The 20,139-nt window shown below is 39.3% G+C and overlaps 1 protein-coding gene across 7 annotated transcripts; it reads right to left on the bottom strand.

Moving 5' to 3' along the window:
- Nucleotides 1–5,595: 5,595 nt before the first annotated feature.
- Nucleotides 5,596–20,112, bottom strand: PTCD2 (pentatricopeptide repeat domain 2). Of its 7 annotated transcripts, none has more exons than XM_051642096.1 (11): nt 19,569–19,646; nt 18,337–19,439; nt 18,066–18,158; nt 15,689–15,818; nt 14,759–14,876; nt 13,221–13,299; nt 12,113–12,204; nt 9,483–9,596; nt 8,181–8,255; nt 7,289–7,402; nt 5,596–5,907 (listed from the first exon to the last, which is right to left on the bottom strand). In XM_051642096.1, the coding sequence occupies exons 3-11, from the start codon at nt 18,103–18,105 to the stop codon at nt 5,683–5,685; spliced, it is 987 nt and encodes a 328-aa protein (XP_051498056.1). In that variant the 5' UTR covers nt 18,106–18,158; nt 18,337–19,439; nt 19,569–19,646; the 3' UTR covers nt 5,596–5,682. The 7 variants fall into 7 exon arrangements, with proteins under 7 accessions (XP_051498056.1, XP_051498058.1, XP_051498057.1 ...); XM_051642098.1 differs by having other exon boundaries at nt 18,337–18,627; nt 19,569–19,585; XM_051642097.1 differs by lacking the exon at nt 19,569–19,646 and having other exon boundaries at nt 18,337–18,627; nt 19,204–19,239.
- Nucleotides 20,113–20,139: the final 27 nt, after the last annotated feature.

The following is a 20,139-nucleotide window of genomic DNA, read 5'->3' on the forward strand; positions in this document are numbered from 1 at the left end:
TCTGATGAGTCTATCCTTGCAGATCAACCAGGTCTCCCAGACACCTTTCGTTTCAGGAAACTTTCCTGCAGCATCCTGCAGGCAGGTGCCTGAACAAACCAGAATCTCCTCTTTTGCAGTCCTGGATCTAGCTTAATCATCTCAGGATCTTAAACTCCACAAGTCTCATTGTTGCTGCAGCAAAGGTTGCCCTTGCTCTTTATACTATCCACCAGTTGTTGCTCACTTGTGAGTCACAGGTCAAACACAGCACCTTCCCTCACCAGTTCATCAGTCACACGCATCAAGAAATTATCTTCAATATGTTTCAGAAGTCTTCTGTATCAGTTGTGCCTGGCCACTTTGCCTCTCCAGCAGGGTGATTAATGTCACTGATGGGTACTAGGGTCTGTGAATGAGAGTTTCTGCACCTGCCTAAGGAATGCTTCACCTTGCCTCCTCTTCTTTATCAGATGGGATACAGAAGATCACATTGCAGCATCACCTGTATGGGTCTGTCCTCTGATCCTTACCCACAGTCTGATGACTGGCTCACCACTTGTCCCAGGGCAAAGCTCCATTCATACTACTCCTATATACAGAGCTCAAACTCTCTGCCATGCTTGCACACCCTTGTCTTTTTTTGCATCACTCTGTTGCAGCACCCTAGTTATGAGAGCTATCCCACCACATCACCATGATCATAATGGGGTCTTGTCCAGAGACTGTCCTCCTGCATGTTCCTCATGCTACATGAATTTGTTTACAGACATTTGAGGTGGGTCCCAAGTTGCTTTTACAGTGGAAGTGTGAAAGCCTCCCCTGTCATGCTGCCTCCCAGATGCACCTGTTCTGCCTCTTGTGCCCTCAGTTCTCTCCACGTTATGGTAACCCTCCCTGCCACACCTCATGTAAAGCCCTCCTCATTAGGTTAGGAAGCCTGTTTGCGAAGACACCCTTGCCATGCTCTGGCAAGCATACCCCATCCCAGCTCGGCGGCCTTTGCTGCAACTGCAGTCACCAAACTGAGAGCCCTCCCTGTGACACCAGCCATGTAAGGAAGCTGTGACACCCTGGATGAGTCCACTTCTGCTCACAGGAAAGACCTAGTCTTTCCCTCTCTCACTGACATGATCGAGGAGATGCCACTTGACCCCTTGCTCTTCATCCTCATCTCCAGTGCTCTGTAGCCATCCTTAATGCACTCCCAGTTACTCACAGCAGCGTCATACCTGCCTACATGGAAAATCAGCAAGGGGTAATGTCCTAAGGAATAACAAGCCTGGGTAGCACCTCCACAACTTCCATCCAATGTTATCACATTGCTGCCCTCATCTTTATAGGGGGATGTCTCCTATAACACTGCTTTTAAAAACCCTTCATGTGGATACCAGGTTCAGGCTTAGCTAGCTCTGATCCCTTATGTCAGATTTGTGCAGATTGTCCCTAATTCATCTTCTCACTGGTATCAGCAGCTTTGTATTTATTTTGAGTTGCTGCATGGCACAGGGACATGGGAACTGACCTTACCTGACAGTACACAAAAGGGGCTATGTTAGTTAATGCATCAGTACTTCCAAAAACAAGCATCTATGCTTGGGGAGAAGTCAGACTATCTTGGTTTTCCCTACACATGCTGCTGAAATTACTAGGAGTTTCAGACAAACAGCACAGAGCACAAACACCCCAAAAGCTCCTGAAGGTTTTCAGCCAACTATATTTAACAGCACAAGCAAACATAGATATTGAAAAACCACTGTATTTCACATTACAGGAAACAGGATCAGTAGTAGTTTTAAGCATTCCTAGTCCTGCTTTCTGTTTAAATTTATCAATCAGATGAAAATAAGCTGTCTTGAAAAGTACTCTGTAAGGGGAGCAGACAATCAGAAAACTGCCATGTTCAAAACATTGTTTGTAAGCAGCAGGAGAAAAGACACAGAGGAGGAAGGGAGTATATGAGCAACATCTACTTTTAATAAACTTGCTAAGGCGTCTCCACCAGCAGAGGGGCATGTAAGCAGCCACAACAAACATACCTTTAAAACAATAAGTCTCAGCTTATTTTGCAATTATTTTTTTAATAAAGATGCAACCTGAAATAACCCTGAGGAAAGAAAGAAAGAAAGAAAGAAAGAAAGAAAGAAAGAAAGAAAGAAAGAAAGAAAGAAAGAAAGAAAGAAAGGAAGAAAGAAAGAAAGAAAGAAAGAAAGAAAGAAAGAAAGAAAGAAAGAAAGAAAGAAAGAAAGAAAGAAAGAAAGAAAGAAAGAAAGAAAGAAAGAAAGAAAGAAAGAAAGAAGCAAGCTCTAGACCTACATACTCTAGGTCTCCATAATTTCTGTGGTGCTGCAAAGTTCTAACAAGGCTTTGTTTAAAAAGTTATTTAAACTCTTGTTCATTAAATACATTGAATACATTGAATTAATTACATATATTCATAAGACAATTAATACATTCATAATTCACTCATTAAATACACGAAACTCTTCTTGAGGCCTGGAAGTACCCCTAAGCTCCACTGCAATAACTAAGTCTTTCACCTTAAGCTGTTTCTTTTTGGAAGCAGAAAATTAACTTGTGAGAAGTACAGAGGAAGTGATTCTTCCTTACCAAGACTCAAGATGCTTGTGGAAGGTAATACGAAAAAGGAAGGTATTAACCCATGGAGAAAAGCAGAAGTATCTACACCAGAGAAGTATCAGTCCTTTGAAGACTGGACACAATCTGGATTCCACATAAATGTGAAAATGAATGCTGTCACAATTGAAGATGGAAAAGGTGCCCCACTTTCTCATAAAGTAAAGCAAAGTAAGGTATACTTACTTGTCATTGGTGTACTAGAAGTAACATCGGCAGCTTGACTCCTAGGTCATTAATTAGGATTTCCACAGAATACTGTAGAAGCTGCTTTGCAATCATTGGCCAAGATGAGGTGTTAAAATAAACGCAGTAAGCTTCAGATGAAATGCTATAAATATGTAATACCCACTATCAGTTATTCGAGGCTGCTGACTGACACTTGGCTTTTCCACTTCAATATGGCATGCATTTAACATAGGGCAAACCGTTCATTGTGCCCTACCTTTACTTAACTGACACCGCAGGTAAAGTCCCTGGAAATTGTGTCGATAGGAAAGTATGATCCATGAACGCCACCTGCTGCCTCCGGGGTCACTCTTCCGAGGAGCTGCTGCAGCGTCATGACACGCACAAAAACTCACATTTCATTTTATTGCAGGAAGAGTATTTGCATATGTCAAACAGCAATCCTTTTCCACGTAACATCACCCAAATCGAGCCCTTAGATCCTCATCTGAGCTACTTACTATATAAAGCTTTAGACACCATTTCCTACATGTCTCTTGCAGTAACACCTAAAAAAGGGAGCAATTCACTTGGAAAGGCAAATGCCTTGTTTTATCCACATTGTTCACCAAAAAACCCCACCCAACTATGAACTGAATTTCACAATGCTGGCATACCTTTAATTTCAAGGTTCATCCTTGATGAAAACTCCATATAAGCAAAGTGCAATTATTTCACTGCCTGCAGTAATAGAGCACACATTCCATTTTCTGAGGCCATCTCCAAGAAATTCTCTCTTAGTAACTCAGCCCATGACATTTCAGTCCTTTTGACCCAGAAGAAAAAGCCCTAGGTATTTGCTTAAGTTTGGACAAGCTTGGTTTCCAAATCTTGGGCACTGGGAAACCAGAAGCCAAACACACCTAGACACACTCAGGTAAGCACATGGCTGAAGATTCTTCTGAGGTAAAGCCAGTGTGCTCAGGACCTTGATATGCCAACAGGTAAATGCATAGACACTCAAATCCAAGCTTTCCCAATTCACAACCCTCTGTGCAACTTGTGTGAAACAAACTAGACTTTGAAATCAGCTGTATATTAGCAGTTGCTCTTTTCTCCTACCTTTTTTCCTGAGAGGTTGTTACCAGTCTTCTACATCACTTCCAAAGCAACCTTCTGTATTCTAATGTTTAGTTGTCTGAATTTTGTGTGTGCTTTGACCCTACCTTTTAATCCTTCTTAGGTCTCTGCTTTCTTTTTCTATGAGCAACTCCCTTCTCTCTCAAGACAAATAAATCGTATTTCTTTAAAAGTTGTACTGATAGTACCAACTGACTAAACTGAAGTGTAGTTCACTCCTTCAACTTATTTGAAACTAATCATTGCCACACTGCCAAGCAGCCTTTACAAATCTTGTATCAAATTTGTTGGTGGAGAAAAGATTGGGAGCTACCCAAGGGTTCATCTGGTAAAATGGGTAAAAAACCGTACTCCTGAATTACGTGTAAAATTACATGCTATACGATATTACAGAACCAGAAATTAGCTGTGTTCTTAGACTAATACATGTAGTACTTTAATGTATGCAGCCACTCACACCAAGCATGCACGTATTTAGTAAAAATAAAAGAGAAACTTCAAAGTATTCTTCACTTACACTTGCATGAAATTCCATCCATTGTGTAACAGTTTTGTGTGTTTTATTAACAAGACACATTGGTGGCAGAAACAAGTTAGTGTTAGAGCCTCAGAAGGAAACCTCTGACCTGCAGGAGCCATGTTTGCTTTAATGGCTAGAGATGCGTTTCTGCATGGATGGGCTCTTGCTTCTTCACAGTGACTCACTGGCTTCAGCAGTTTCATAAAGCATGCACAAATTCATTCACAGAAAACAAATCTTTGGAGTTCTGACATTTGTTTGAGGTGGGGAGAGACAAAATAAAATTAACAGAAGCCAAAGGAGAGATAAGATGGCCCAATCTGGAGAGCACTCAGTTGGGTTCCAGTTAGTCTTGTGCTCACAGGACTCAGAGTTTTTTATTTGTAGAAGCAAGAAAATTTGGCCCAGAGTCATTAAAGCCGGGACAATGTGAAGCTTCTTTGTACCGTTTTTATGATCACTTGCTCTACATCTGAGTGAATTACATAGATATGCAAGTCTAGTCAAAAAAGTGATGATACTTGCTCTTAGAAACTTGTTAGGACTTAGTTGCAAATTTGCATCAAGATCTACTTATTCTGGTAGGCTTAATACTAAAAATTTTGAAGAAATCAGTATGTGGGGCCCCTCTGTCTAAACCTTTTTCCAGGAATCTCAAGTGAGAAAACAGTTGGTTACCATGCTACTTCCCATAACATTTCCATGATCCCACTTGATATGAAAAAACATACTAATGTACTGCTTCTGAAGAAGAAGATATTAAAAAGAACAAAATATGATTCTCTTCCTCTGATTGTCTTGAGATGTACAGAATTTGAATAAAGGGTGAAAGCACTTTTTACTTAGACTCTGGACTGCATCTATGCTTTCAGTCAGAACATCACATCCAATGAAGGCTGAATTTTCTTCTCATGAACCACAGAAGTCAGGTCAGATACACATACTATTTTGTTCACTTCCATCAGGACATTTAGCAGAGGAAAATCGTGACTTAAGTGTCTGAGAAAAAACTTCATTCTATCACTCCACTGTTGAATAACACACAAATACCTACAGTCACAGCTTATTTTCAGCATCAAAAGTGAAACATGGCAGCCACATGACCTTTATTTAAAACGCAGTTTCACAAAAACAACTTCAAGAATCGCTCATTGTGGAGTGGGGGAGAAAATGTTTTTTATTTGAACCTAGCTTCTAAGAGATGTTAGCAGCAATTCAGTTTGCCATTAAATAATGAACTATTCCAACAACAGATTTGAATGAAGAGGTTTAGCAGTCTGATAGCCAAGTAACTTGTGATTTAAAAGCTTTGCAGGTGTCTTCTTTGAACTAGGAATCTGGAAAAGCATGTCTTCCAGCGTGCTGGAAGTTATTCGTCCTGAAGCTTGTAGTTTCGTATATATCTTCTCTAATTTGGCAGAAAGGCTGGGGGTTTTTTCCATCTTTTCCCTGACTGTAGCCAGCTAAGGAGGAAATATGACAGACCATTACAGTTCAGCAAGTAAAGATCTCAATCAACCACCATGTTGAAGACAAGAAATCACTCAAAGAAAAAAAAAGTACACAATGTAAGAGACACAGCTAACACAATGACTCATAAGAAGAGGATTATACACAGCGTTCATTATTCATCACAGACAATGGTGGAAATGCACTACATATCTATTAGGGAGAGTTGATTAGATTTAAAACTTCCTCAAAGTTTTACAGTCCTATTTGCAGTCCTAGTACAGACTAACACAATTATTTTCTATTTAAACCCAGGAAACGTAATTGCTTCCTGGAATCTGCTTTCCAGATCAGCACAACTCTAATTGTTATAATGTATCACTCTAAATGTACAGTACAGTACAAATCAATGAAAGTCAAGACTATAGAACACTGAGAAGTTCTGTATGCCATACACGCAGTATGAGTTCAAGTATAAGTAAATATCTTAAACATTTTTACTGATCAATAACCATTTGTGGAAGGAACGCGTTAGGACTGATGCTTTGTCTTCTTAGGGACTGTTACAAATTTGCCAAACAAAATCAAAACACAACATGGACACATGGAACATCTATTGCAATGAACTTACAAAATGAAATGCTGCTTTAATAAAGTTATTGTCAAGATAGCAGTTAATATACATGGGCTGTTTTGAAAGGTATGCCCCTCTTCTACCTACTATTTGTTATTTTACTTACCAGTTATTAATTTTGTTTAACAGGCAGCAGTAAAAGTCTAAGTATTTAATTATTAACACAGATTTAAAATATCTTGTTCTATAGACATGCCCAAAATCAATATACCCATAAGCTTCAGGAAAAGCAGCAGCAATGTTGCAAAGCTGATGGGGTTACTTCCTCTGAAGGAAGCCCTCTTGGTGATCAATAGACTAAAAGCTATCTTTTATAGTAAAATATGTATTTCTATATTTTAACTACATTTTCATAGTAAAATATAGTAAAATGGCAAAAACTATGATTTCTGACATCTCAGTTCCCTGTATGGCATCACAAGTCTTTGCCTTTGCAAATATTACCAGCCTAACAATATCACTATGATCTGAACTTCATTCTAATTTTTCCATCCAATGAAATTAGCATAGAATGCAAGGGATTAAATTATTTAATGCCACTAGGGAACACTTCATCTACGTTCAGATGAAATTTGAGCTTCTAAGAGCAAGATTCACTCTGTCCAACAGTAAAAAGCCAGACAGCTGCTTTGGCATCTGAATGCATCAGAAGCAAAACAACTTCAGCAGGGTGAACTCAGGCAGCTGAAGTTCCGTAGCTGAACCATGGTCATCATGGCTCAGCCAAGCACATGGACCTCTTCTCATTATTGTATACTTACCACCTGCTCAGAAAACTCAATTTTTTTCACAAAGGGAGGAGTATCTACTTCCACTGCTTCCTCTAATGTTTTTATTACTTCTTCAAGTGAACCAGATTTGAGCTGGACAAGAACCTTAAAAAAAAAATAAAACCACACCACACATATAGTATTTATCATTAGAACACAGGGTTTTTTTAAGTGTTTGAGGAAGGCATGAGACAGTGCAGGACAAAAACAGTTCTAGATACCTCACTAATAAAAATCCATTATTCATGAAGACAGCTGAGGAAATGAACAATCTCCACAGAGGCTTGGTTTTATTTCAGAGCTGGGACCTGGAAAGAAAGGGTGAGCCTGGAGGCAGAGCTCCTCATTAGCTTTGCTTGAGTAAAGTTGGCTTTTCCATAGCTTAGAGAGCTCACTTACAGGGTACATGCTTTAGACTTTCTCTCAGGTTGTAGACCACACAATTAAAGAAAAATAATTGTTGTATGTACATCTGTGGTCAAGGTTCACAGGGCTGAAGAAGGCCTGAAGTGGGCTAAGGAAGGCATTTACTTGGAGCTGTGTTTGTTTAAAGCTCTTGTAGCAAGAAAGCAGAAAGTCACAATGTCATAATTAGAAATTGTTCATGGGTCTATACTTAAAGAAGTAGGACTGGTCTACTTTTCATTCCCATCTATGGAAGGAAGCAACTTTAAAAAATGGGGGGAGAGTGTTAACAATGAGGAATATAACACACATACAACTGACAGAAAGGGTCTGTTGGCTCAAACACAAGTTCAGCATCAATACCAACACATGCCTGTGCTACTAAGAAGCTGACCTTCTGTTACTTTGTACCTGGGAGTTTTTTGTCCAATAGAGCATACTTCTCTGCAATATTCTAATACAATGCAAGCATACTTACTTTAAGATTATTATATAGTTTGCTCTCCATTTTCATTATCTGGGAACAATAAAATTTGGCTAGCACTACATCATCCTAGAAAGGAATTACAATAATTTAAAAAAACCTCAACAAACAACACAGTTAAAAATGTATGACATACTTTCACAATAAAAGTTCAAGAAAAATAACACTTTCACAACTTTTCAGTGAATCCCAAACCAGCATGTAGAACCCCCTAACCACGACCCATGGAGTCTAAACAGCTTCCAGCCTGGGAAAGCAGGAGTTCCCATGCTATCTGGCTCTTTAGCACACCAGACAGTACCACTCGCCTCAGATCAGCAGGGAAAGGAAGCATGCAACCGACACTGGGCATGCAGCACCTAAAAGATCTACACACATGCTCAGTAATTACATGAAGTGCAGTGTATGTTACTATGGATATTTATCTTGCCCAGCACTCTTAATCTTTTGGAAATACACTTTTACAGTACCATATCTATGTTATCAGCTGATTTTTCTAGACAGTAAATGTTACAGTGACATTTATGAGACCAACCACTGTTGCTTGGGATCAGGAACCATCTTTCAGCAGGATGCACTGACAAAGATCATGTAGCTTAAACAATAGCTAAGTGTAATAAGGAGCATTAGTCTGTTTGCAAAACAAAAATTTTAACTGATTTTTACATAAAGCAACAGCATTAGGAATATTTCATGTCGCTTCAGAGCCAGAGATTTTGTTTTGTAACCTAAATGCCAGTAAGAAGCTCTGTCATGCCATCAAGCACATGAATAAGCTAATTTCAATGACCCTATTGTTCAGTGTCTCTGTTCTCAGATACAGTGTAAATAAGACTACACTGTGCTTAGGAAAATTTTAACAATTCCACTTCATTCATTCAAATCCATGAACAAAATAAAACCACTAGCTCTTAAGCGTGTCCCTGACTTTTTTTACATCAGGCAGCGAGCATTCAGAATTTCCTCAAACTGTATGCACAAATGAACAGCAGTGTAAACACTGGACTCCAGAATTTCCTAGTTGTTACTTCTCTTTTTCAGTCTTTCATCCTGCTTATGCACATGAGGTATATGAAAACCTCCCCTGAAGAAACATGTCCTTTGAGTTTGCCTCCCAAGATAGACATTTTAAAGAGTTGTCTATAATCCTGCTCTTTCAGGGACCCAAGAATTCTGGCACTTCAAATTATCACATAAATCAGTTACACTTCCTCTATTTAGCTTCCTTTCACTAACCATCTTACTACAACAGAACTATAGAGGTTCATGCACAAATCAAAACACAAGGTACTGTACCTGCTTCAGAGCAGTTGCCACAGCAAAGCAGAACACTCGTAGTGGCAATGTGACACCTTTTAGCTGTGCTTCTTCAAGCAGTTTCTCAGAGATTTTCCAAGACTCTATGTTGTCCTGTATAGAAATTTCAAACATACTTGTTATTCCTGTGATCTGAAAAGACTGTAGACAACTGCAATCACATTCAGAAGGCATTAAAAAATCAATGTTATGTAATATTCCCAAGGCAACCTGTGTATGAACCCAACCAAGCAGATTCTGTGCAGCATTTCTTGCAACACACATCAAAATATAATATTCAAAGCTACAGAGTTCAGAAGAGGGTAAGAATAATTTCCATTATTTTAACAGCTATGCCTTGCCCTAACTCTTCTGGCTTCTACAAGAAATAAAACAACCTCAGCAGTATACCAACTGAGATAACCAACAGACACTTTTCCTTTCCTCTTTCCAATCATTCCCATATCAGGAAGAAAGCTGACTTTTTGTCCTTTCTTTATTCTAAAAGCTAAATTAGGTAGTTAATGAAAATAAGTATTTTTTAAGTCTTCTGACAGTAGGCCATGGAAAGAACTAGGTAAAGATTTTAGGGAAGAAGCTACAGCAGAAGGACAAAAAGATACATCAGAGAAACACACTGGGTTTCTGTGAAAGCCTTTACCTGAACAGGCAAAGAATAAGCCAAGGAGCAACACTGAAAGTCTTAAGTATTGCCTTAGTGGATGCTACCAGCAAACACTAGCTTATAAATTTGAGTTGCTGTGGAGAATGGTCCATCTTCTCTCCTCCCACATAAGACTAAACAAAATGTCTTCAAGCCAGCAAAACAAGAGTGGTGTCTTTTTGCTGATTTAGCCAAGGAAGAACTGGAACAGGCCCCTTGCTCTACCAGATAAGTCCACAGCAAGAAAAGAGCATGAGGGTTATGATAACTGGCAGCAAAATGGACAACAGGTTAAAGCCTGCCTCTGACAGAGTACGTACCTGGCCAGTGCTAACTGCCTAATTTGAACAGTGGTACCTAATTCAAACAGTGATCTCTGATCTATAAAAGAGGGCCAGGCTCTGCTCTCCCTGCCTGCCTGGTCCGCTCTGCCACACACACACAGACACACACACTTTCCTGCTGGGCTCATTGATTCCACACCTCTCCCTCGGAATGTACATTTAATAAGACCACAGTAGCTTTGAATTATTTCCCTGACATATCCCTAGCCTACCCCTCTTGAACCTTGGCCCCTTAGTTTGTGTTAACCCTTAATAAACCGGTTAACTCGTAAACTAAACATTGGCCTCAGTAACAGTTTGTGGGCATGGTGAGGGCGGTGTTTCTAGTCTCCACGCTAAGATTCGGTCCAGCAGCGATCGATCCTCTGTGAGAGGCGAGCGCCGCCCGTGTCCTTGGTCTGTTTTCAATACCCCTCCACACTGGGGGGGAAGTCGCGGAAGGACCTGACAGCCTCAGTGACAGCATCGGCTCGGGACAGGTGCAAAAAGGCCCTTCTACACGTAAGTGGTAACATCCTAAACTGACTGTAACGTCTGATCTCTAGCTGTTTTTAACAGCAGACAACTTCCGCAGCTGTTTCTCAGCTCTGTCTACTGCTTCACTTGCTGAACACCAAAGCCACATGGCTATTTCTACTTCCCCTTACCCAAAGGTGGCCCTGATTAATTAGAACTGAGAATTTCAGAAGCACCACAGAAATTACTCCTGAGCTACCATTTTAGGCTAACTCCTTTTTATCACATATGCACTGAAGTTTCATTGTATTATTACCTAAAAAACCTCAGGACGTTTATCTTAGTGTTTTAATTTTTTCCTCAGATAGTGTCTTTCTTCCTAAAAACATTGAGAAATCGAAGACTTTCCTACTGAGTTTGGGAAGGCCTATGTTATTGTTTCAAATTGCAGAACTGACTCAAATCTGGAGAAGATAAAAATAAACAAGTTCCAGGATCTCACTTTGCTACAAAATGGAAACAACTCTTAAGAAAATGCTTGTAGAACTTATGTAGCCTAGTTTCTTACTGTGTTCATGCTTTCTCTCTGAGCTAAAAAAACCCAGTTAAGCTCAAGGGGCAGCCTGTCTCTCACTGAAGGCAATCATGTAGGTTTTTTTTCTCCACTCAGCTGACCATTTTCATCAGGCATGTAGGAACAGATTACCTTTGAGAACTCCAATCCTTGTTAAAGGAATCAAGGCTACTAGGAGGGTGGGGGGAGAAATGGAAAGGAGACGTCTAACAAACAGAACATATCACATATATACCTTGTTTCCTAAGGAAGCCAGTCTATAAAACCAATATTGAGGCTCAAGGATAAAGTATAGTCTAAAGATCACAGATCCCAGAAAAAGAATAATATCAGCTAATCAAAGGCTATATCAAATTTGTTACTTAGTGCTTATGCCCAGAGATTTGCTTTGTCACATCAGTTTGTATGGCAAGCTATATATGTATACCATATCATGCACAATGAAGCAATTTAGGACTTAAATATGTCTAAAATATCTGCACTAGTTAAGAAATAAGGATTGGGAACATATAAAAATTTTAAAATAAAAAAAGAAGGAAGACAGACAATACATTTTAAACACTTTTTCGTCATGTAAGTTGAAAATACTTACAAGTTTATAGCATATTGCAAATGCAAGTAGATAAGTTTCTTTGTTGAAAGGTACACCTTGTTTTTTCATTTCTACCAGAACTTCCAAAGCACCTATCACAAACACACTAGAGTTACTATCTTCACAAACTTAAAGCTGTACATTTAGAAACTGGAAAAAAAAAATAAAATCAATGTGGCATGAGCTAAGTAAGTGTACTTCAAAATAAGAATGTAAACTCATTTGTTTTTTTTAATTAATACATTTTGAAAAGTTTAATTTAGGGTCAGTGAGATGTAAATATTTCTTAATAGCAAGGAGGTTTTCAATCTACATTAGCATTTGGCCTTACTGTTCTACTGTATTCATACACATCTAAAACTAAATTCTAGGTTCAGGTTCTGATCTAGTTATTTTTACAGTGTCTCAGTTTCAACTTTAGGACAAGCGCTGGACTCAGATTTGCCAAGAATCAAGAGATCAAGTGCTATGTGTTCAACAAATTTCAAATAAAGGGAGTTGCTTGAAAAACTTACTCCAAACTCAAGATTTTCTCATGGAAAGTTTTTTTCAGTCAGATCAGATGACTCCCCCTTATCCTCACAAAAGGCTAAACTGATTTGAAGCTTCTGACTAAGTTATAGCAGTAGTCACTCTGTGCGGACACACTAGTAAGACAAACCAAGAGAATACTATGGTCTATTTTTGTCATGAAAACAAAAAGTGCACTCTTCCCTGCTCTGATGCAAATACAGAATTGCTAAAATTTGTTGAAGAACTTACTGCTTCAAAAACTATGTAAAACAAACTTTGAACAGGGAGAACAAAAAGCTATGGGAAATTCCAAACCAAAGAGAAGTTAAAACTCCAGAAAAGAGAGGAAGCAAGTCCCCCTGGATACTCACAATTCTGTGCAACTGAGAATGGTAAGAATTCCATTTCAAGTATGAAATAAATACTGACTTTCATTTTTATTACACACTACAGTGCAGCTTATTGACATCAACCCTAATATATATATTTGGCCTTCTAAAAGCATAAACCAATCAGCAATATTATACACAAACACACACTTGCAGTGAGAAGCATCCTCCTCAAAATGCATGTGCCTTAGCAAAATAGTACTTACTTTCAAAATGGCCCTTTTTAAACAACATAGTCATCAAAATATGGAATGATGTACTCTCCGAGAAAAAACCACGCAAATTCTGGAGAAGATACAAACAGAGCAAGTGTAAAGAAAGTTAGGGCAGTAAGCGTATTTCCTGTGCACAGCATTTAGCAGGTCTTCCTACTGGATTAAGTCCCATTTTCACAAGTTCAACACTTAACTCTCTGGGTTCCCTGACAGCCCCTGTCAAGTAACCTCTAAAATACCAGTATCTCAGTATGGTCAACAGCTCACTAAAATTAAACAGAGATTTCCCAGAGATTCCCACTATAGTTATTTTTAACTGACAGATTGTGACCTCTATGTTAATGCAAGCATAAGTCACTAATAGCAGCTCCAAAATCTCAGCAGAAATACAGCTTTCAGCTGGTTAACAATATCCTTGTGGGAAAGCACCACCACCGTGAAACTGAAATAACTTTTTGCTAACCACAATGTCAAATGAGGACCAGATCAGCACAAGGGCTAGCGTGGTAACAAGCAGTCGAGCAGAAAAAAAGGCAAATATATTTTACATTTCACTTCCATCACACTATGTGCTGGGAATAGCCAAATAAAATGTAAGGGATATTAAGTCTGAACTTCTACAGCAGAGTCTGGAGAAGTGCACTGTACCTTATTATCCATTAGTTACCTGTTTTAATGACATAGATCTTAACAAAAATAAACAACCAACCAAACAAAAGAAACCCCCCAAACCCACACATACTCTTACACATGACTAGTTTAAGAAATAGTAGCCCAAGCAAGACTTCTCTCATTTCTGGCTAGGCATATCTCATGCCTCAATGAATTAACATCATAGAGGTGACATTCCATTGGCTGTCAAATATTTTTGAAGATATAGTATTATTGCCCAGAATCTTTTAAGTTTATTACACACTGGGCATGATTAATATCTTGTCACAATAGCATACATAGCATTTTACAGATGTTCAAAACCAATTCCGTAAGTTTCTTCAGCACTAAAACAGCCAAGTTCCTGAGCTAAATGAATGTGAATATCATACCACTTCTACAGGGTTCAGACAGAGTCTGAAGTACAGAGTAAAAGGATAAATCAGTTGGTGCAAATAGTCCAAGGGATTTCAAAGGAGTGCTGCATAAAAACTCAGAAGTGTTAATTTCCAAGAAGGATGTAACACAACAAAGGATGCAGGAAAACATGTTAATTTGAGGAATTATTTTTTAATGAATACTTTTTATTAAAATGATGCAATTACACATAAGTACAATAATAATGTTTAATATTTATCAAATATTTATTAAATAATACTTTATTTTTTCTTTTAATCACTGTTTTTCTATATTAAAAATAAAAACCATGGAATCTTCATTTTCATATTAATGTCATAGACATAGTTGCTACTGCAACACATATACTTCAGTCTAGGTGTTCATGCAAGGCTCATGTAGCATATCAATATGCTCATGTAGCATACCAATTACTTACATTGGACTAATAATAATATTTTCAAAATATATAGGGGAATTACCTGATCTTTGATAAGTTCTACTGCAGGCCTTTCAAGGTCTAGCTCGTAACACAGCCTCATAAAGAGAGGCCCAAATTTAAAATCATTTATGGCTGTGATTTCATTCTGTTCATGGAACCTATTAGAAAGATGAAAAAAAGTTAATCACACAGAGCACGGAATTTGTCAGAGGAAAACAGCTTTAACTAGACTGCAGGATCTGTATGTGCAATGTGTGTGATTCCCTATCTACATCAGGAAATGGCTTAAGATAGTGGGAGATTAATTATATGGAAAAAATATTGTTTTGATGAACTAATCAATTAACTAGTAATATGTAATACTTTCTATTTCCAGTGAAGTAACCTGCCTTGGATTAATAACAGAGTGGGTCTCTACCATGAAAATTTGCAGCTACTTTACTTTCTATTCACAGAGCAATAACATGGGAAGTTGCAGCAATCTATTTTAGCAGTGATACCTCCTAAAATACCCCATAACTTTTCCTCTCCTATGCTAAAAAATAGGTAAACATAAAGTTTTGCTTTTTTCTTTATAGCTCTGCACTGCAATTGTTGGGAAGGCTTTCATTCACAAAACCTGCTGACCTGCCACTGCTGGGTGCAGGCCAGTTTATAAGTAAGGTGTGCCTTGGCTGGAACATGCCACTGAACACAGTGCCACCTCTCAGCTGAGAGATTACATTTCTGTGTGGCTCACCATTTTTTTGGCATACGCTAGGACACCACTTTGCTCCCGCAGCTGGACTCTCCTTTGATTTGAGAGCCTTTGAGTGTTGGAAGATCCCAAGTGAATTAAAATACAGCCTTAGTTTATGGGATTAACTATGCACATAGCCACTGAATCAGGGCAAGCCCTCAACTGCAGGCATAACCTGAGATGATCTAATACAAGCAAAAAAATAAAGACAGAAAAGATTATTACAAATACCTGTAAATAACTTTTCTGGCTAGTTCCACATCAGATGAAGTCTGACATAAATGCAGTAATTTTTTTAATTCATTTTTGAGAATCTTTCCATTTGTCTTTAATTTTTCTTTAATACTTTTAAAATACAGATCTGAAAATAAAACATATTATAGCAGCAGTCTATAAACAATTCCTTTATTTTTACAGCATACTGGCACCTGAAACATGGAGATCAAATGAAGCAGAAAGCTTGTTTTTTTTTCACCAGGAAAAATACATAAAGCTTCTCACAGACAAGCATACCTAGGTGTCCCCAGTTGTCCCCAGGAAGTCACATCACACTTGGAAGACCAAGAAGATGCTTATTGTGAACTTAATTGCATTGTTTATGTTATAAAATGCATCAGCTAATACAACATTTTAAAATGGAAGGATTCAGTCAGCATTCATATGAGCATGAGCTTCTCCTCAACACTGTTCATAGAGAAGATTTTAATTCCTTCAAAATTCATGGAAACACCAAGAGCGTCATATAGTCAACATATTTCTCTATACATAGCCATAAACTTAAGAGTTGCTTCCCTTCCCCACTTCAAAAAAGAAGTTTCTCTATCCAGCATATTTTGCTCTGACAAAGCAAGTACAAAGATATGTCCTTAAGTTGGCAATCTCAGGACTCTGATTCAGACATAAAACAAGATTAAAATGACATCTACCACCTGGCAGCACCATTCCTCTAATGGTGCTGCCTGTCCCCCTGCAATCTTGGGTATAGAAGTGTACTTTTTTTAGCAGTTGCTGCGTCACTGCTGTTTCTCAGCTAGCAACCTACACAAGAAGTGCCATGTGAGCACCCCAGAAAACGACATACTTAGCTCCTGGATACATATCTGCTGCTACATGCAAATATGAGTTCTTACTCAAGACCAAGATGCAGATCTAAATCCTACAGAGTCAGAAGACGTGTGTGTATGTATAAGCATGTATATATAATGGTTGTGATGCTTTCAAAGGTGCACAGACATTTAAAAAACACCTGGGATCTGAACCGTATTTGTACAAAACACAAAATAGGTACTGTAAGTACTGTAGATAATGGTGTACCTTCTGTCATTACTAATATATTATGGTTAATAATTCTGTAATATAGAACAGCTACTGTATATTGTGTGTAACAGGATAGTTATGACTGTTTTTACATTTACATTTCCAAGTTTACTATTCACCCTAAATAATTCTCTGTCTTTCAACTATCAGACTAAACACTGAGCACAGACATCACGCACACATACACACAAACAGGTGCCAAAGGCTACTACTTGTACAAAACAAAAACGTCAGCTGTGACCTGTAAAGCCAAATATTTGACTTTTACAAACCTGCTTTAGCAAGCATGATTGACCCACAGCAATACATGCAATGCGTCTCAAGTACAGAACAAATAATCCTCAATATGAATACATCATAATCACAGCAAAATACAGTAATATTATGACTTGCTATTGCCTGATTTAAATTCTTTCACTTAATATAGAAAAATAGTCATGTTGACTTTGTGTCCCCTATCTGTCCCAGAATGCTGGTTTATCTAAAACTAAATGGGATTCCTTGTATCTTTCTTGAAAATAAATGAATAAATTAAAAATTAACTCTATTCTTCAGAACAATTCTCAATTTGTATCACTAGAACACCTGCACATGATGAAAGGGGTGCAGGAAATGGAGTTTTACCTAATCTTTCTTAAATATTAAGGCCAGATTTACCTTTTTATTTATGTGCCTTAAGGAGAGGAATTGTATACACTTTAAACAGCATGACAAAACCCGCATCAGGAAAGAAATCTATTAACCTTGCTCCTTTGTTAGTTTTAAAAACCTGAATTTGTTTTTCCTGTTCTGAGTATGCATATCTCATCTGGAATTGGATGTACAACTGAGAACTTCTAGTAGATAAAGAGAAAAAAACTCTAAAAGAATAAGATAAGTAAATTTACAGAGCAGATTAAAAGCAAATTACTGTCAGAGTCTGTCTCTCGGTAGTTTAGCAGAAATCAGGATTTGTATTAACTTTCTCTGCTGATGATACATTTGAAGCAAGAAACAATATTTTCTATTAGGCTGTCTATTAGAACTTGGAAAGCAAGGATACAGACATTTCAGGTCTTATCTTGCATACTTGAAAGTTTCTCCACACTTTACAACACAGCAAAATAATATTGTTCCATCCTGTTAAGCCTCAGATCTTCCAATAATTTCAGCTACAAAAAATTTGCAAGAGGAAGACGTAAGTTGTTGCTTTATGTGAGGTCAATTGGTGTCATATTATGACTTTTACTGTCTTGTTTCCAAGCACTCACACTAAAATTGAGAATGGTGATTATGAAATAAATAATAATACCTTTATTGCCATGAACTTCATTTCTAATTGCCACTTTCATCTGCTGAAATTCTTGTAACTTTATGTGATCTTCTGTTAGCAGATACCGCTTCCCTATCACATGAAGAAAAGAGGAAGGTTGAGCTTCGTCACACTGTTTTAATACTACTGAACTTTGCATTTATTAATTACTGCATATAAATAGTTAACATAATTAACATAACCACTGTGTGATGCCAGAGCACTGGCAGGATGCTACTAAAAAAACACTGCAAAAATTACAGTTGCTTACATCAAAACCAGAAGAACCTGAGCACCATGTCACACCTTTCCATAGTTCCTGTGTACAAGGATGAAGCAGTATGTATTTACTGGATGTGCAAAAGAAGAACTAGAGACACTATTCATCTTCACCTAGCCGAGGTACAAGGGAATTCTGCACACGATCAAGATCTTTCTCCCCTTTCATGCTTTTATAATGATTTGTATTGTCATTTCTTTGTTCACCACAAATCACTAACGTCATAGCTTCCTTTTCTCACATGTGCTGTTCTCAATACTGTAGAATCCACTGTTCTGGAAGCTCCAAATGCAGCAGGACAACAAAAGGAAAAAACACAAACCTTATTATTTGGATTGTAATAACTCGAGATCTAGTGAAGTTCTGTTGCAGTACAGACATCAGAGATAAGACAGTCATTGAGTCTAGAATCTCAAAATTAACTTTGGGTGCTGACCCCAACTGTACTGTGTTGTAAGCCCCTTTAAAAAAAGTGTCATGCAAATGGTATTCGTGAACTTTTTGCTGCCACAAACCCAGTTATCCAGTAGATTATCTGCATTCAGTGATTTGGTAGCAGAGAGTCACTGTAATAGTTTATGTTGTTACAATATAATCTTTCAAGTGATTCTAATCATGAAGGGACATGAGTAAATATTGACCTGAGTTAGGATTTTTACGCTTCTTCTGTATTTCCCTAGCAAAATGTAACAGGCTATGCAAATACAGACTTGTCTACTATGCAAGCAATGCATGCTAATAATACTTCATAAAATGTGAAGAATTAAATCCATTATATGGCACCTTTAGCCATTAAATTTAATGGAAATTGTTCCAATGGGTAAACATTTTACCCAGCATGAATTTTTTCTTGATTACCTTGCCCTTTACTTCCCACAGTCCTTCTCAGCTGGTCTAACAGTGAAAGACAGCTCCTGTCCTGAATCTCTGCAGGGGAGAGGCAGCAACCATGCTGGTGCCTGGGGTGAACGGGCCCACCAGACTGCACGGACACTCAGAGGTCACCGGCAGCGTCAGCAAAGCGTTCGGGGCAGCAGCAGCAGCAGAATTCTTTAACTCAATTTGTTGATTTCTACCACTTCCTTAAATTCATGCTTTAGAGCGTTACAGGAACAAGTGAGTGCAAAACCAAGCCAGAGTGCCTTAGAGGAAGAAGGGGTGCTGGGAAGATGGCCGGCAGGCACAGGCACCACAGGCCACCCCAGAGAGCTCAACCAACCAACCTGCTCGACCTCCGACGTGCCGCAACCCTCCGTCGGGGCTGGCACAGCAGCCCCAGAGCCCCGGCAGGGCCCACGCTGGGGAGCCTTCTGCCGCACACCTCCTTCCCACCTGCCCGCCTCGCGTCCTCCGGGCAGGGAGCGCCTGGGACAGGCCTCGGAAGCCCGGGTGCAGCCTTGGTAACAAACCAGCAGGCGGGTCTGGATAAAGCTGCCGTCTTCCCAGGACAAAGACGCGTTGGTGAACCTGCATGTTTGGTCTCGGTTATTTTAGTGGCTCGTGCTAAGCCAGGCGGGAGTACGGAACAGAACGAGTAACGCTGCTGCCAGCCCTGCGCCCGGGACAGCTCTGCCGCGGCCTGCCCACGGCGGCAGGAACCGCCCCTCTGGAGACGCCTTGGCGGCCCAGCGCCGGCGCACCGAGACCGGCCTGCGGGCAGTTCCAGTACCCTGGTGGGTCCCCCAGCCCGGCCCGCCGCCCGCCCTCGCGGCGCTGCCCGAGGTCCCTCCAGGCGCGCAGCCCCGGCAGCCGCAGGGGGGCCGGGCCGCCTCCCGCCCCGCCCGCGGGGAGCCG

This window comes from Apus apus, chromosome Z (genome assembly GCF_020740795.1).
Source record: "Apus apus isolate bApuApu2 chromosome Z, bApuApu2.pri.cur, whole genome shotgun sequence".
Lineage (NCBI taxonomy): Eukaryota > Metazoa > Chordata > Aves > Apodiformes > Apodidae > Apus > Apus apus.

Excerpts from the sequence above, each read along its gene's own strand:
- PTCD2 (XM_051642093.1), bottom strand. The coding sequence starts at position 19,818 with ATGCAGGTTCACCAACGCGTCTTTGTCCTGGGAAGACGGCAGCTTTAT. Across the intron at positions 13,300-14,758 it reads TAGAACTTATCAAAGATCAG|AATTTGCGTGGTTTTTTCTC; the intron begins GTAATTCCCCTA and ends TATCTTCTCCAG. Across the intron at positions 9,597-12,112 it reads TTGCAATATGCTATAAACTT|GACAACATAGAGTCTTGGAA; the intron begins GTAAGTATTTTC and ends ATTTCTATACAG.